The sequence below is a fragment of the Zonotrichia albicollis genome, chromosome 27 (assembly GCF_047830755.1).
Source record: "Zonotrichia albicollis isolate bZonAlb1 chromosome 27, bZonAlb1.hap1, whole genome shotgun sequence".
Classification (NCBI taxonomy): Eukaryota; Metazoa; Chordata; class Aves; order Passeriformes; family Passerellidae; genus Zonotrichia; species Zonotrichia albicollis.
In genome coordinates this window covers 5,066,467-5,084,224 of record NC_133845.1, presented here as the reverse complement: position 1 = coordinate 5,084,224, position 17,758 = coordinate 5,066,467, and the positions used below count along the sequence as shown (strand labels likewise).

At 47.6% G+C, this 17,758-nt stretch overlaps 1 protein-coding gene across 8 annotated transcripts in view; it reads right to left on the bottom strand.

Annotated features, from left to right (window-relative positions):
• Positions 1–17,758, bottom strand: part of OPCML (opioid binding protein/cell adhesion molecule like) — a 313,690-nt gene that overhangs the window by 9,860 nt on the left and 286,072 nt on the right. For 6 of the 8 annotated variants that reach the window (XM_074527874.1, XM_074527868.1, XM_074527869.1 and 3 more), the window contains 4 exons: positions 8,993–9,118; positions 8,578–8,724; positions 8,377–8,497; positions 7,390–7,541 (listed from right to left, as the gene is read on the bottom strand). In XM_074527874.1, the coding sequence (XP_074383975.1) occupies positions 7,390–7,541; positions 8,377–8,497; positions 8,578–8,724; positions 8,993–9,118 (546 nt within the window). The remainder of the gene's footprint in view (positions 1–7,389; positions 7,542–8,376; positions 8,498–8,577; positions 8,725–8,992; positions 9,119–17,758) is intronic. The other 2 variants (XM_074527875.1, XM_074527871.1) reach the window with 1 other exon arrangement.

Genomic DNA, 17,758 nt, shown 5'->3' with positions numbered 1-17,758 from the left:
AGATCTTGAATACAAAGGTCACAAGGGATCAGTGGGTCTGTGGTGAATGGATTTTCTTAGCCTGTCTTGGAGGCTCTCTCAACTCCAGTGTGAGCCATGGGAATAGCACAAATGCTTACAGAGCTAAGCAGTGCCTTCACATGCACCAAAAAATAGCTTTTACTTTCTTTCCCTGCCTTCTTTCTGTGCAGGACAGAATTCTCATGCCTTCCACTTCACTTCTCCCAATTTTTTGCAACATTCACCCTTCTCCAGGTGAGAAACAGGTGCATGGAGATGAAGAATTTAGAATGTGTCTCTTGCTGCTTTTCATTTTCAGGACTCAGGAGAAACAGGAAGGGAACGTGGCCAAGCTCAGGGTGCTAGAGGCCCTAGAGGGCTCAGGAAAAGACAACAGTTCCTCTCTGCTTCTCATGGTCTGCTAATGGGGGACCTATTCTTCATGTCTGAGGACAGCAATAACTGAAGGAAGTTTGGGGAAGCCTGTCCAAGACTTACTGGAGTAAGTCTTGGCAAAGTCCCCAGGATGATTTTTCCTGATATTTTCCCTCAGGTAACTGCATGGTCCTTCAAGGCTCATTCCTGCTCATTGAAGGGGGGGTTGGACTAAATGACCTTTCAAAGGTCCCTTCCAACTCAAATTTTGATTCTAAGAAGGCGCCAACAGGGATGTTCACCCCTGTGACTGAACAGACACCCAGCACAGAGCAAGGAGCAAAAAGTGGCGGCTTCTTGCACACAAAAAGGAGACACAAGCTGAGCAAGATCTAAGGCTTGCCACAAACACAGACCCTGGAACTCTATGGTAATGTGAGCAGTGACTGTAGGTAAGCATTTTATAGGACTATAGTATAATATATAGATTATATATTATTATATATAATATTTATGCTATATATTATACTATAGGACTATAGTATAATATATAGCATTTTATAGCATTATAGTATAATATATAGATTATTTACAGCATCTAATAGCAAAGTTGGCAATTGGCATTTCATGAAATAGTTAAGAGAAAACACAGAGTAAGTACCAAACACAGGAAGACAACTGTGAAATACAGGGACCAAATGGAAATAAAAGTGTGAAAAAAGAAAAAAAAAACATGCATAAGAGGCAAAGATAATAGGTGAAGGCAAACAGCGATAACAGGGTATGTGCTGTAAAAAAACCCTACAAAACAAAACAACTCATTGAAGAGGAGGGAGCTGTCCCTCATCCCTTCACAGGAAGATGGAGAAGAAGGGAACACTGATAAATACTGAGGAAAAAGAAGATATCCCACTTCAGCTCTGGCTTAATTCACCAAGACATGAAGGGAGTTTTCCCCCTCACCTCCCAACCTGCCCAAACCACAGTGCCATGGCACAACCTCTGCCCCTCCCCATGAAACTGCTCCTATTTGAGATTCTAATTTACAGCTAATTTAGGCCAAGTTCATTAAAGACTAATTATTTACCTGTGTGTGGATGATGTTTAAAGCTTAACCCTGGGTGATGTGCCATGTTAATGATTGTCTAATAAAGCCTGGTTTAAAGGTTTTAAGCTGTGTTGGCGTCTTTGAAATATCTCAGCAGATCTGCAGCTGCACAAGGTAAAGGTCAGTATGGACAGAGGGACACAGAGATCCAGGGGTACCAGCCAGAAGAGATGGAGCTGGAGAGCTCCACTCTGCTCCAGATCCTCAGAATCTACATCTTCTCCCAAAAAAACTGAATGCACAAGGATCTTATGTGCAAACAGGCCAAGAGGGGCAGGTGCTCACAGGACATGGGTGGGATGGAATCTGGAGGCACAGCTGAGGCCAGGGGACAGAGGGAAGGGCCAGGGAGCCTGGCATGAGCAACTCATGGTGCCAAGGGAACTCAAAGTCACCAGGGTGAGGGTGGGACTGACACAACACTGGCACCATGGGGGCCAGGCATGACACAGCAACAGCACACGGGGGTTCCTTGGTGTGAAATGGAACAGAAGGAGTCGTGACAGGGACACAAAGTCAGGTCAGGTCGAAGCTCTGCTGTCACTGCTGGAGTTGGTGACCTCAAATACTGGAACAAGAAAAATGGCTGAACTCAGCAAAGCCCAGCATGGTCCCCAGAGATGGAACATGACCTCAAATAATGCCATGCTAATTGGCTGACCTCAAGTAACCCCAATGACCTAAAGTAACCCCAAAGTGCTCTGTAGAGAGTGAGTTTGACCTCTAGTAACCCCAAACCGTAACTGGATGACCTCAAGTAACCCCACAATGACCCCAAGTAACCTTAAAGTTCTCAGCGCAGAACAAGTTTGACCTCTAGTAAACCAAATTACCTCGTTGACCTCAAGTAACCCCCCAATGGCCTCTAGTAACCCCAAATATTAACTGGTTGACCTCAAATAATGACCTCAAGTAACCTCAAAGTGCTCTGCACAGAACACATTTGACCTCTAATAACCCCAATGAACTCTAGTAACCCCAACGACCTATAGTAACTTCAAATATTAACTGGTTGACCTCAAGTAACCCCCAATGACCTCAAGTAACCCCCCAATGACCTACAGTAACCTTAAAGTTCTCAGCACAGAACAAATTTGACCTCTAGTAACCCCAATGACCTCTAGTAACCCCAAATATTAACTGGTTGACCTCAAGTAACCTCAAAGTGCTCTGCCCAGAACAAGTTTGACCTCAATTATCCTCAATAATCTACAGTAACACCAAATGTTAGTTGATTGAGCCAAAGTAGCCTGATGATCTAAAGTACCCATAAAGTCCTCTACAGAAGGTGAGTCTGTCCCAGGTAACCCCAAATCCTTATTAGTTGACCAAATAATCCAAATTAACCCCAAGAGTTAGCCCTTTCCAGCTCTCCTGGAGCTCATTTAGGCACTGGAAAGGACCCTAAAATCTCCCCAGAGCCATCTCTCCTCCATGTGAACGCTCCCAGCTCTCCCAGCCTGGCTCCAGAGAAGAGTTGCCATTTCCTGAGGAGAGTTTGGAGCAGAAGATGCTGAGGGGATGGACGGTTCAGCCCAGAGTCATAAGGCACGAGCACAGCCAGTCCTAGCACCAGCCACATGATGGACAACTAACCTGATCCCACCCAGAACATCCACACAGCATAATCCACTCAATTAACAGGAAAAAATCATTTTATTGTTGACCAGAGAGAATTGAGGCCTTTGTAACTCCCCACCCAACAGTGTTCTGTCCCCTCCACTGCTTCCAGTTGGGCTGGCTGTGGCACCATGGCACAGCAGTGTGTCACCACCAATCCCTGAGCTGTCCACCAGCACATTCCTGAAGCAAAATAAACCTGGGGATTGCAATTCCCAGACTCTTTCGCAGCAACTACAGAGTTTACATATTTCAGCCTTTTTGTGGGCTATTAATAATGGCGGGTGGCAACTTGAAGAATGATGAAATGAGGTGTGAGCTGCTCCCTTGACCCGAAAAAGCATTGCTGGTGGCAGACACAAAAGAGCAGTTGGACAGATTCACCTGCCCTTCGATGTTCCTGTAATGCACAACAGTAGATGTGGGGTAATTACTTTCTCTCCTGTACAAAAGACCTGCTTCAGATATTTATACTGCCTGAATACAGCACTGCCTCCTTCTCCTCTCCTTACTAATTTCCACTCCTAATATCTCTTAGTTTTGTCAGATTACTGGTTTGTGTGCACAAATAAACACAGAAAATCACTGCAATCACAGACACTCCACAGCAATAGGAAAACATGGCAAATATGCTATTTCTTACTTTTTTTTTTTTTTGCATATGTTTTGCATTGATTCTCTTTTTGCAAAATTCAAATATTTGGAGTGATGCTCTGGCACAGGTGCCCAGAGAAGCTGTGGCTGCCCCTGGATCCCGGGAAGTGTCCAAGGCCAGGCTGGATGGGGCTTGGAATACCCTGGGACAGTGGAAGGTGTCCCTGCCATGGCAGGGGGTGAAACTGGATGAGCTTTAAGGTCCCTTCCAGCCCAAAGCATTCTGTGATTCTATGACTTGTGTTTTAAGTGTTTTAAGTCAAGCAGTCTTTAAATATTGAATCAGGGCTCTTATTCTTAAAGACATAATTGCTTTCCCTTGCTTTTATGTATTTAGTCTGAAGCTGCTGATTCTTAAGAGAGTGCACAATAAAGCATGAAAAGATTTTATCTCTCCATAGAATAATTGGTTTAAATCACATCTAACACTTGGTATTTTAACTTATTTTCAGTTAACTCACCCAATCATCAATCAAAAAGATTACATACTAGAAATGAGACCCTGAACATTGGAAAAATGCAGACGGCATCTTTTATAAAACAACTACATCTCTCTTTATTCCAATAGCTCTTCAATGTAAAGGGGCAATAAAAGGTCTCAGAGCTCCCAGTTTGGAGTGGGGGCTTGGGGGAATTTCCTTTGGTGACTGAGGGACACACTGCACTTTAAAGAGATGTAAAGATCCAGGTTTGGGTGATCTTTTTCCCACCCTATCTCCATATATAAATAGCAAGTACAAAATGCAATGTGCTCATCAAAAAATGAACCCAGACATGAAATCTTTAAATAAAAGAAATAGCAGATTTCCAACCACTTGTGCTCCTCTCCCCTTTGGCAAAGGCTGGTAGACACTGTCCAAGAAACACCACGCACATACCCAAATAGAAGCTCTCCACAGAGCCCATCTTTTCCACTCTCCCCTGTGTTTCCAAGAAGCTGCAGTTTTGACAGACAAGCTGTTGAATTTCACAACATGTTCACGAAACGAAAAAAGCGCAATCCTTGAGGAGGGATGGAATCCCACCTGCTTAAATTCCTTTTTGAGCTCACTCCATGGCCTGCTTGCTCCTCACTGCTCCAGTGTGCTTCACTCAACACACTCTTGAAAGAAGGGGGGGGGAATAGAATATGAATGTTTGCCTTTTTCTCCATTAAAAGTTATGAAATTAAAATAGCTTTAGGTAACCTGAGTGTTCACACAGCAATATCCAAAGGATGTGCCAATATCCTTTCAAAGACAAATTTAGGCTTCAGTGTTGGTGCAGCTAAATACCCACATGAAAACAAATGGAACATTTTAAGTTTTAACTTTTCCTTCCTAATGCTTTTCCTTGCTGTCTCACTAGTAAATATTTTCCTAATCTTCCTTTTATAAAACAAGGATTAGAGGAATATTAGCATTCCATTGAACAGACCATTACTAACAGGAGTTGCTACAAGGCAGGGAGAGCCACAGGACTGGGCTCCTACATCGCACTTTTTATGGATGATTTTTAATATCCCTGTTTTGCCATCTATGCAATCACCTCTAATGTACTTCACTTCAGCCTGCTGGACGTGTTTGTGGGATTAATTTATTAAAACAAGGTGAAATTTTGTTTTCTCTGCATGTTGGCATCAATTAATAACCGTTGTGAGAGGATTGCTGTGCTGTCACAGGAGGAGTGTGTAAAGAGCAACACTATCTGCTGAGAGAAGGAAAAATGCCTGAAAACAGATGGTGTCAAATAAAAGATAACCACATAATAGCTTGGAACAAAACCAAAAATTCCTAATCCTGTCCCCTTCTGAGTACAAGGAGTTACCTCCACTGCAACTTTTTCTTTAGTATGATTTCAAGCCATGAGAAAAAGAGACTTAGGTGATGTTATTTTGTCTCACATCAGAGAAAGAGCAAGTGTAAGAGTGCCAGCAGGACAGGGAAACAGAAAAACAAAAGGATATTGCGAAAACTGGATTGGAAACTTAATGTACTTATTTATGTATTAAATATCATAAATACAATATTTACTATATACAGTCATAGAATCATCAAGGTTGGAAGAAACCTTTAAGACCATCAAATCCAACCATCAATTCAGAATTGCCACTGTAACTTCTATACCCCTAAAACATAAATATATACAGAATACCTCATATACATTGTAAGTTATATATTGTATTATGCAAAAGCTAATAATGTACACTAGAGATTCTATAATTTATATACTGTGAGTATAATACATAATATATAATGAAGAATAATATGCTTATATATAATATGTCAACATGACACTATTATTAAATATATGAATAACAGTTGCTTTCATATCTATATATGTTTATTATTGAGATATTATTATTATTAATAATATGTACTACATTGTATTTGCATCGTATTATATATAGTCTATTATAGTATACTGCACTATAGTGGATATTAGGAAAATTTCTTCACCAAAAAGGTAAAAGAGAAAAGGAAGAGAAGAGAAGAGAAGAGAAGAGAAGAGAAGAGAAGAGAAGAGAAGAGAAGAGAAGAGAAGAGAAGAGAAGAGAAGAGAAGAGAAGAGAAGAGAAGAGAAGAGAAGAGAAGAGAAGAGAGAAGAGAGAAGAGAGAAGAGAGAAGAGAGAAGAGGAGTAGTGGAGACGGAACAGAAGCCAGAGTTTGCACCCAAAGAGAAGACATCAGGCCAGGGTAGAGGAGAACTGATTAGAATAGAAAGGCCTGGACCAGCCCCTACCCAAACACAACCCTACAGAACTCAACAGAACAGAGCAGAGCAGAAAACACCTGAATGGGCCAGCCAGCCCCACAACCAAAGCCAAGATGTGCCCCTCTCACCACCCCAAAACACCAAGCACCACACAGGCCCCCACCACAGTGTCCACCCATCCAAACTCCAAACTGGTGTGGAAACTCTTCTCCCTCTCAACATCTCCTTAAGCCTGCTACCTGACTTCCATCCTCTCCCTCCTGCTGGGGAAAGGCAGGCTCCTGCTGTCCACCCTTGGATCGTGACAGCTCTCTCAGTTTGTCAGAATGCCAAAGGGACACGCCACAGGTACACGCCACCTTCCTCAGTGACAGCTGTTCTTGATGACACCATTCCTCAAACACCTTCCTGCCCTGGCCACCTGAATCACCCAGGCTGATGTCACCCATCCTGCTATTGCCAGTACAACACGATCACTGCTGCAATAAACAAGGGAAACCCCACACCATGCACCCAGAGCATGTTCTCACCTGTCCCAGGCTCCCTCCTCACCCCTGTGCTCCAGCAACACCAGGGCTGAGCCGACTGTGGCCAAGTGTGCTGTGCATCCAGTGCTGGGCTGATACAGATCTCATCCTCTGAGCATCCCCTGGCAGGACCTCACTACTCGGGGTTTGTGCTGTTTGGCACCTCGACGCTCCAGGAACACCAAATACAGCCAGCTCTGCTCCATCACTCTGCCACTGGCCATCTGCCAGCCTCCTTCTCTTCATCCTCCTCATCATGCTCTTCAAATTCCTCTTCATCCTCCTCTTCCTCTTCATCCTCCTCCTCCTCTTCCTCTTCTTCATCCTCCTTCTCTCCAAATGCCTCCTCTTCACTCTCCTCCTCTTATTCCTCCTTGTCACCTCACCTTTCTGCAGAAAACCAGCACCTACCGTAGAGGATGATGCTGGCATTGGTGTTGCCCAGCTGGTTCGTGGCCACGCACGTGTAGTTGCCGTAATCCTTCTCCGAGACGTTGAAGAAGGTCAGCGTGGACAGGCGGCCCTTGCTCTCGATCCGCACTCCCTCCAGCCCGTTTGCTAACCTGCAGAGAAACACAAGAGCAGTGCTGGGACAACGGGGCTGGGGTGGATCTTACCCTTTCCTGGGCTTCGCGCCAGCCAACACCGCTATACACGCACATGTTCCTCCACTGGAATTGCACATCCCAGTTTTGAAGACAAACTCTCCATTCCACTCTCCATCCCATAACCCTGCCTGTCCCACAGCCACCATCCCTGGGAGAAACAACTCTGGGGTTTCCTCAGCTCTTAGCTCAGCACCCACCAAAACGAGTTGATCCCAGCCTTTTTGTGTCGCCACATTTCTCTTCACAGAGAAAAGCAAGGCACAATTCTTCCCAAAAATATTTCTGGGTTTCACATTCTCTGAACATCAGAGAAAGAAAACACAGTTCTTATCTCATTTGCTGTGCCTGTGTTGCGCAAAAGCAGAATGCAATATGAAGATTGTTTACCCAGAGTGATGGTGTTTTGTTTCCTTGGCCTATCAGGGCCAAGCATGTGTGTGTGTGTGTGTGTCAGGACTGTCAGCTGACAGTCACGAGATGAGTGCAGTTGTGTGCAGTGTTGAGTGCTTGGCAGATTCAGTTTAGATGTAATGTAATATAGTGTAGTATAGTATGATAATGTAATAATGTAATATTGAATAATATAGAATAATGTGATATAGAATAATATAGTATAATAAAGGAATTAATTAGCCTTCTGATAAGATGGAGTCCTCCTCATCATTCCTCCTTTGTCAGGGATCCCTGCAAATACTATATTTTTCCACATAATGGCCTCAGACACTGTCATCCCCCTCCACCTCCTCACCTTGTCACCCCAAGGCTGTGGCTACCCTCTGCAGCCCCTCACCTGGTGTCCTCCTTGAACCACTGAAACTCCGCCACGGGGACGGCCGAAGCCTCGCACTGCAGGATGCCCTTCTGGCCCACCGAGGCGCCCGTGTTCTTGGCGTTGGAGATGTACGGCGGGTCTGCAGAGACATCTTGCTGTGTCACACTGGCCCAAGGGCACCCACCCCCCAGCATTCATTCCCCTGTGCCCCGCACTCACAGTTGACAGTAACTTTGACTTTCCGCACGTCCGGGACGGCCACGTCGTTGACGGCGCTGCACTCGTACTCCCCAGACTGCTCCCGTGTGATGCCTGTGATCTCCAGGTATTCATCCTCACTCACAAAGGCCTGCCCTGGGGGATGTACTGAACGTGTGGCACCGTCACCCATGGACACCAAGACCAGAAGATTCCCTGTGCCCCTGCCCTGACACCCCCTGCCTGGGCATCTGACATTCCCTTCACCCAGGAAACATTTGACAAGTGCCCTTAGCCCCATCCCAGGTCAGCACCTCTGACTGTGAGTCACCTAATGCCACCCTGACCACCTCTATGGGGACAACCATGCATCCCACACAAGCCAGTATGGCCTTTCCTCAGACCCAGGCAGTTCTTCCCCCAAGCAAGGGCTCACCTTTCCCAGAGAGGTGCCGCCACGTGACGGTGGGCTCCGGTCTCCCAAAGGCCAGGCACATGAGGGTCACGCTGCTGCCCTCGTTCACCGTGATGTCCGACGAGATGTTGACAATCTGGGGGGGCACTGCAAGACATAAAGGACACCAAAGGTACCATCAACACACCAGCTTGCCAGGCGCAGGTGGAAGGCCCCAGCCATGAAACCTGTCCCATTGTGTGATGCTGTGTCCCCTCTGTTGCCCTGTCGAGTCAGCAATTCCAGGTCTCCAAACCAGGTCTCCAAACCAGTATCTTGGACTGGAGCCAAGCATGGATCTGGGGTGTGGAGGGGTCCACTCACTGTGCCAGCCCCCCCACTCCATGGCTGAGACCCCGATAACCAGCTCTCGTTATGGCCTGAGACAAGGCTCATATTTTAGCATATTTATTAAAGCTGTTTAAATTACTGAGCGTCTGCTCCTTCAATACCGGCCAGGGTGATTTATATTACTCTATCCCCAGATACTCCATCTAATAAATAACTTGGCAATCTCCGTACCCATAAATATCCCTGGCCATGGCAAAAAGCAATTAAAGCTCACTTGCCGATGCTGCTTCCTGGCACTCTGGGCTGTCGAACACAAATCCCCAAAGGGTCTGCACCCCAGGGAGTAAATGAGGCCATATTTAACAACCCTCCCCAAATGAAACACCATACCTACAATGCCAGAAAGGATGCCCTGTGCCCCCTCCCCAACATACTGAAAGCCCAGGTCAAGTGGCATCTTCTGCCCAACCCTTGCACCCAGGGCTTTCCCACAGTGCTGGGATTCCAGGATAATCACCTGAAAACCACTGTGGCCAGCACCAGCACTGCCTGCAAGGGAAAGTGGGGCTGTCTGGCTCTCCTTGCACCCCCATGGAAGCTCTCCTCCCACTTCCAGGGAGATTCTCCTCTCTCCTGGCATGGGAGAGGCTGCACAGCAGGATGAGCCACGGCAAAGATGCGGTGCAGTCTCTGCAGCCCTATGGGTTCTGCAAAGCAGTAAATTTCCCAGCAACTTGACACATTAATATAGAAGTACAGTCTGTTATAGCAGAGGGAGATTGTCTGAGTCCTTCAGGGGAAAGCAGCAATCCAAAAATGAAAAGTGTGTGCCGGCAACTGCTGGAAAACGTAGTTAACGCTCGGAGCAGAACCGGCCAACTCCGACAGTGCAGCCACAATGAGCTGCAGGAAGGCTGTAAATGGCCCTTCCTCACTCAGACAAGATAACACTAATCCATATTACCAGCATCCTTGCACCTCTCCCCTCCAGTAACAGCTCCTCAAACTGGTACCAGGAACATCTGAAAACTACAACAACATCCAGGACAAAGGTTTCCCCAACTGGGGCATTTTTCATCTGCTCCTGAGCCCTGCAAACCAGCCCTCCTCGTGAGCAGTTTTGGTCTGAGATGACATCACTATCATTAGTGGATGCTGAGACCTTGGGATGCCACCCCTGCTCCAGATGGCAGCCTGTCTCTTCCTTGTGTGATTTTGCCTGCAGATGCTGGACTAGAGCGATGATGTGTGATGCAGGGCATCAGCAAAATCAGTCATCGTTCTATCCTTGCCCTCTCAGACACCTCCAGCTCAAGGCTGACATCCCTTTCCTGTTCCCTGAGTCCCAAACCACAAGTACAAAATGAGATGCAGAAACTGGTGCTCTGGGCACAGATGTGAGCCTGTCCCCTTTCTGGGCACAGAAACACTTTCACTCCTGTGGAAAAAATTACCACTACCCATAATCACTACAGTCCCAGCGCTCCCATTCAGAAAACCCCAAGCCATACAAACCCATGTGTCAGCCTGAAACCCCCTCTCTTAGCAAAGCATGCTGACACAGACATGCCAGCAGGTCTCACAGTGGGGAATTACATTTCCTGAACATCCAGAGGCAAGGGAAGCACGGCCTGCCCTAATCCAATCAGGAATGTCCCTGAGAGCCAGCAGGGACACTCAGTGGAGGGACACCCATGGACAGCACGGGGACCCCACAGGGCAGCTCAATACCTGTGACTGCGATCGTTGCCTACGAGGTTACCAGGACTTGGAGAAGGACATCAGAGGACCTTGATTACATTTTTATAGATCCCACTGACTGGGCTGTCAAGGATGGTGTCTCAAGGACACTCTGGTTTGCCATGGGACGAGCGAGTGGAAACTAGGACCACTTAGGGATGCAGGCAGGGCAAATTTGATGGCAAATATAACATGCGGATAAAACGAGCCCTCAGCCACACCCTGTAAATACCATGAGATAGGGAGGACCAAGGCATGGCTGCCCTGACAAGCACATCCCACCAAAGCTGCCTTGTCTCAAGGTGGTGACAGCTTGGGATTGGTGCTGGGTGTGGAGTCCAAAGGCTCTCCCATGCCCCATAGATTTCTCTTGGTCCCCTCACAGGGTCAGGCAGCCCTGCTAATGCCTTGGAGCCCTCCAGCATGACTGTGGGTGCTATTCCTTGTCCTCTACCTGATGACAGCATCTTTCCCTGAATTACCTTTGTTCTCAATATTTCCTTCCCTCTGTCCTATACAGCTGCAGTGAGAAAAAACAGGGCAGAACACCATCTCTATCCCCTTTTATCCATAGTCCTTCCTCACAGAAGTCTACAGCTACAAGCAAATTGAATAACGAATAAATCCTGAGGAAGCGACGAGCGGCATGGTCTCACCGGAGCGACGAGCGGCGCGCAGAGGGTTTCGTCAGCCCTGCGTAGTATTAATCACAGGGAAGTTAATGCACAAGGTTTGGTAAGCCAAAAAATACATTTGCTCTGTAATTTCTTGTTTGTTCGGAAAGCCGGCGAGAGAAATTGAATGTGAAAGCGATGCCACTAAATTCAATAACAATAAGCCTGTGATTTATCTCCATCCTTTACCACTCGAGACCTGCACTGCCTGATGTGCAAATCCACGCTCTCTGTGGGACCTGGGCATGTGCCAGTGTCTGCCACCATCTCTGGGGAGTGTGAGGTGCCATCCCTCCCCTCACCTCACAGAGTGGGCCCTATGGGGCTGGCCATGGGATCACACCTTGGTGACACCGCCATGTCCTGTGCAACAGTCGGGATATCTGTGGGACTTTCCCCAGTATGTTCCATACCACACGTGCTCTGGACACCAGTGGTGGCTTTGCACTCATTGTCCCATCTGGGGACAAAAGCAACAGGAAAGCTCAGACCTGGAGAGCCACTACCAGCTGTTGGAACTCAGTACATCCCTCCGGGTGTCCAGAATTGCTGGGACCCCTGCAAGAAGGCTCAGACACTGGCACACAGCCCAGAACACCTGCGGGTTTGATTATGGAGCAAATTACCAGCTTTGTATGAAGACCTGAAAACCATAGAAGTTTAAATAGTATAATAATAAAATTATCACAGGGTGGAAATGTAGATTTTAGGATTTTTGGAATGGGGGTTTTGGGGACAAGATGGAGGAACTTGGGTGTGTCCTTTCTTCTTTTTCTTGGTCTCCATCTTCTGCTGTGATGGTGGCACTTTGAGATTGGTTTAGAGTAGAAGTTCACTGTCTAACATAGGTGATAGGTATTGGAAATTAATTGTAAACATTGTACATGTAGTTTTTAGTATAAAGACATAACACTCTCCCAGGGGCAGGGAGAATGCCTTGGACTGTCTTGCTGAGCTGACCTCGGCAGGGCAGAAGAAAATTTTTTATAGATAAGATACAATAAACAACCTTGAGACCAAGAAATGAAGAGCCTAACTCCTTCTTCAATCACCAGGCTGGGAAAAGAGACTTTCAGACTTTTCTCAGGGTCACTCTGAGCAGTGAGAGACCCCAACCACCAGACACCCAAGGGTGAGGAGGGACGGTCCCTGTCCACAGGGACGCCTCATCCCCGCTAAAGCACGCGGGGAGCAAACAGCACCTCGGGAATGGCTGCGTGCTCGGGGGCTGCACATGACGGTGACGCACACGGCCGTGTGCAGGCTGACTCATCCCCGGAGTGCCCATCCCTACCCCAGCCACTCGCCGCCGTGGCCCTGGATTATTTTTAGCTGCCAGATCATTACTGCTGCACGCCTCGGAGCGGAGAGCCTGCATGAGCACAGTGGCTGACACATGCAACTGATGTCCCTCCTCCACATCATTAGCTCCTAATCCATTAAAAGAGATGTCTTCCTACACTGCTGATAAGGGGAGATGATGGATAACTATGGGTTCTTCAGACTGCCAGGCAACAGCCACTTGTCCACCCCTACTTGGGGGACAGGTCCCCATAGGGACAGCAGAGAGGGACATCTCATCTTCGGAGCTCTGAAGCCTCCATGGACACTGTCACACCTACAGCACATTGTGTTTCTTCCCTGGCACCTCCCTTTCCACCCCCTCTCACACATCTCCTATTTTGGGGAGATGCAGCGTTCATGCAGCTCCCTCACCTCTGCAGCTGCAGTGTCCAGCTGTGTCCTGTGACAGGTGATGCTGCCACCAGCAGGGAGAGGGACTGTCACCCTAGCAGGGGTCGGATGCCTGCAGGAGATGACACTGCCTGCCTTCCCAGCACCCCGGCTGCCTATAGCCCCAGGCATCTCCAGCTCTGCACAAGCCTCCCTGGCGCAGGCAGGATGGGGCTGTCAGAGGTGTCACTGTGCAAGGTCTCATTAGCGTACAGAAAGTCAGCACAAAGGAGGCAAATATGCTGAAAACTCACATTTTGCCTGTGCCTTCCATCTCACTCACTGATGAGAAGCACAGCAGGGTGGCACCAGGGCCTCCTCCAGTCCCTGTGTGTCTGCTGAAGGCACCAGCAATACGAGACCTTCCCTAGAACAGCTCCTGTCTGATGGCCTTAAATGGGGCACCTGAGAGCCAGCTCCTGGCTGGCAGATAGAAATTGATGTTTTCACTCTCTCTAACTCATTGCTTTTGGGGTTCAGGAGATACCTGCAAGGACACACAGGGTAACCCTGTGAAAATGCCCCTCAATGTTTCCTCAGGGGGAACTGACTGGGGCAAGGAGGTGACATCAAGAGTTTTAACAACATGTTGCTGCTCAACAGCGATGGTGATCATCTCTGATTGAACCATTCTGGTGACAGCCCTGTCTGAGAGGCTCATCAGAGCTGATTTTATTGAGATAATGGATTAAGCACTTCTAAAAGCTACAGTTTGGTCAACAAAATGATTTTTGTCAAATTTCCCTGCCAAGCGAGCCGTGTGTCACGGCCTCACATTTTCTACAAGCACTCCATTTTGGTAATATCGTCCTTTTCCCTTTGCTTGAGGTCTTGAATACCCTCTTTTCACAGCGTTCCCCGAGTAAAACACCCTCTGTGGGATCTCTGTGGCATTTACAGGGAGGAACACGGCAAAAATTAAATACAGGCACTGAGCACCCTTTTCCAGGTGGAGCCACCTGACTGCTCGCAGTGCATCCTTTTTCTCCAAGTTTTCATGTTGAGACAGGGAAAGCAATAAAACCGAAACTCACAGTGTTATACCTACTGTGTAACCACCTGTCAGTAAATTTATGAACAATTAGGAAGTGAGAGTGCTTCCCAGGGAGCTATTTGTGCACGAGCTAAAACGTTCTTTCTGTTCGGAAATATAATGGGGAAACAACTTCACCAGTTCTCCCTCCTCTCCTCCAGTTTTGTTTTTTTGCAGTAATTAATCATCTGTTGCTGCTGGTCCCTGTGGCACATCCCGATGGCTCCTTTTCACCAGTTTCAGGCAGCTTTGAGACTGGGAGCCCAAGGATGCTGTCAGGTGAACCCCATCCTGTCCATTTACCATTCTCCCATCTGGATTTTGGGATGGCATGTCATGGGGCAGTGGCTCTTCCTGTCTGGCCAGTGTGTGCTGTTTTCTGCCTGCCAGTCTGACTCTTTCTCCTTCCAGACCTTCCCCCTCTCCCTGCCCTCACTCTTTCATTTCTCCCCTTTGCTGCCTCCTGCCCTTTTGATGCTCTGGTGCTTTTCTGTGTGCTCATACTTCCTTCTCTCTTTCCTTTGTTCTAGGAACTCCGGGCTTTTCTTCTCATCCTTTTTTTCTTTTGTTTTTTGTTTTTTTCCCCTCTAGTTGCTTCCTTCTTCAAACTTTGTTATTCCTTCCAGATTTTCTTTGGGCTGCTTTGTCTTTGAATTCACTATTACATTATTCCTGCATCACCTTCATTTGGCTGTTTTCACTCCCTTGTCCATCCTCTGCCTCTTCAGGGGGGAAGGAAGGTTGAGATAGGGGTCTGGCTGCAACTTTTCATCCAACCTTTTCTCTTTGGAGAAAAAGATCTCCATGGAGGTGGCCTGGTGGAAGGGGAGGGTGGCCCTTTCAGAACCCTAAGGAGCCAGTTGTTATCAGAAGGGAAAAATAAAAGTCTCAGTTTTGTTTTAAACACCCGTGGAGAAGCTACATCTGCACTGGTGCTGCTTTGAGAGGTGGTGAGTGAGACACAGGACCAGCTCCAGGAGAGCATCCCAAGGTGCTTTTGGATAATGCACCCTATAAACGAACCCATGGCCCTTCAAAACCTGTCCTGGTTCCCAGGGCAAGGAAAGCAGCAAACAGCAAGACAGAAAATGGATTGTGCCAACCAGAAACAAGAGAAACAATGCCAACAGCTAGGAGAGGCTTCAGTATGATGAGTAGGATTAAGGCAGTACAGGGAAGGGTTCTTTAAATGAATCAGGAACAGAGGAAATATCAGAGACCACTGTTAGGTAGGGATGGCCAGTACCAATGTTCACCACCAAAATCTCCACCAGAAGGGATCCAAAGCTCACAGCCTCCACCAAAACATTGACGCTGAGCTCCACATTTTGGACTGAAGTACAACCTGAAGCAGCTCAAGCCACGAAGGAAGGACTGTTCCTGCCTACCACACTCCTCAGTCCAAAAACCATCCTGCAGCATTACACCATTAAGGTCTCCTGGCTCCTCCTTGCAAGCCTGCACCTCCCAGGAGCTCTCCCTCTCCCCCTTTTTGAGAGGTGGCCTCCACACTGCTCATCCCAGAGGCAAGAAGGCTCACCAAGGTCCACCCCACTTCAGCTCACTCCAGACTTTATGACAAGAGGAAGCTGGGGTGGCTCATCTTCTGCTTATATGAGCTTAAATGCCTGTTCTCTCTCCATCCCAAACTCTCCCCAGAACACACCAGCATGCCATAAACACCACATCTATCTCTGAAAGCATCCATCCCTTCATCACGAGGCAGCTCCTAACAAAAAGAGGAAAAGGGAGACAAAAAAAAACCCCCTCTGGCTTCCTGCCATCTACGCTGTTAACGGCTGTTGCAATGAACCAATGCAAGAGACATATTAATAGTGCTACTAAGAGACACATTTACTGTTGACGGCGATTCCCTGGCAGATTTATTGTTGGGTTGCTGGGAGGGAAGGCCAGGCCCCTCAGTAGCACAATTAAAACCCAATTGAACATGGGCACAAAGAATCAATACTCTCTCCGGCCAACTTATAGTTCTGCAAAATACAAATAGAAATTAATTGACCTGAATATAGTTGCTAACTGGTCATTACTGCGTGTTTGGCATCCTGCTGGCACAGTGAGGGCAAAAAACAAAGGACAGACCTAAACTTCAATTTTGAGGCCAGAAACAGGGTTTTGCTCCCATCCCTGTAAAGTGTGTGCTCTGCTTACAGAAACAGCCAGGACCAAATCCATCTTTGGAAAATCATTCCTTTCCTCTCAGCACTGAGCAAAGGACTGAGTGTTGTTCACCCTCAGAAAAATCACAATTTAGCCACCAAAGAACTGCAGTGGAGCTGAGTGATAGAATGGCTTGGGTCAGAAGTGACCTTAAAGATCATCTTGTTCCCATCCCCTGCCATGGACAGGGACACCTTCTACTAGACCAGGTCGCTCCAACGTGACCTTGAACACTTCCAGGGATGGGGCAGCCACAGCTTCTCTGGGAAACCTGTGCTAGGGCCTCACCACTCTCACAGGAAGCATTTTCTTCTTTACATCATGCCTAATTTTCCTCTCTTTCAGCTTGTACCCATTATTCCTTTTAACTACAATTCCTGATGAAGAGCCCCTCTTGACTTCTTTGTAGGCTCCTCCAGATCCTGTATGGCTGCTATGGCATCTCCACACAGGCTTTTCTTCCTCAGGCTGAACCAAGAACAGAGCACAGGAGGATTTGCCTCTCTCATCACCACCATCAAAGGCGCCTACAGATGGATTTTCTCAGCTGGGCAAACCGTGTGGTTTGAGCTTAACTCATTGAAAGAGAAGTACAGACACTGCTCAGCATGGACCACTTGACCTGTGCCTGCACCCCCAGTTCCTCTCATGCTTCCCTCCAGCTGTGCAGGAGTGTCACTGCTGAGAACCACAGTCATCGCTGCGGTGGGAGCAATTCAACAGGACTTGCTCACACCAGGAAAAAAACCTTCTCCAGCACAGTTAGGAATGCCTCACCACCAGACCATCACACTGGACACAAAATCTCTCTCACCTTCACCTGGCTGTGCCTGGCAGGTGCCTGCATCACCCTGAGAAAGGGGTGAGGGCAGCGGGTGCTGAGCGCCGCCGCCAGTTCACCTGATTTCATTAGGTGCAAAGCACTCGGATACTTCACCGCTGTTGACTGGATGGATTAGCACGATTAGAGAGCAGACAGGATAAACAGATTAAACCTCACAGATGGACAGCTCGCACACAGCTCGAAAAGGAGGAGAGGGACAGCTCCAAACAAGGAGATGGAGGGATGCTTCCAGTGGATCTCCTCTCCCCTCTTCC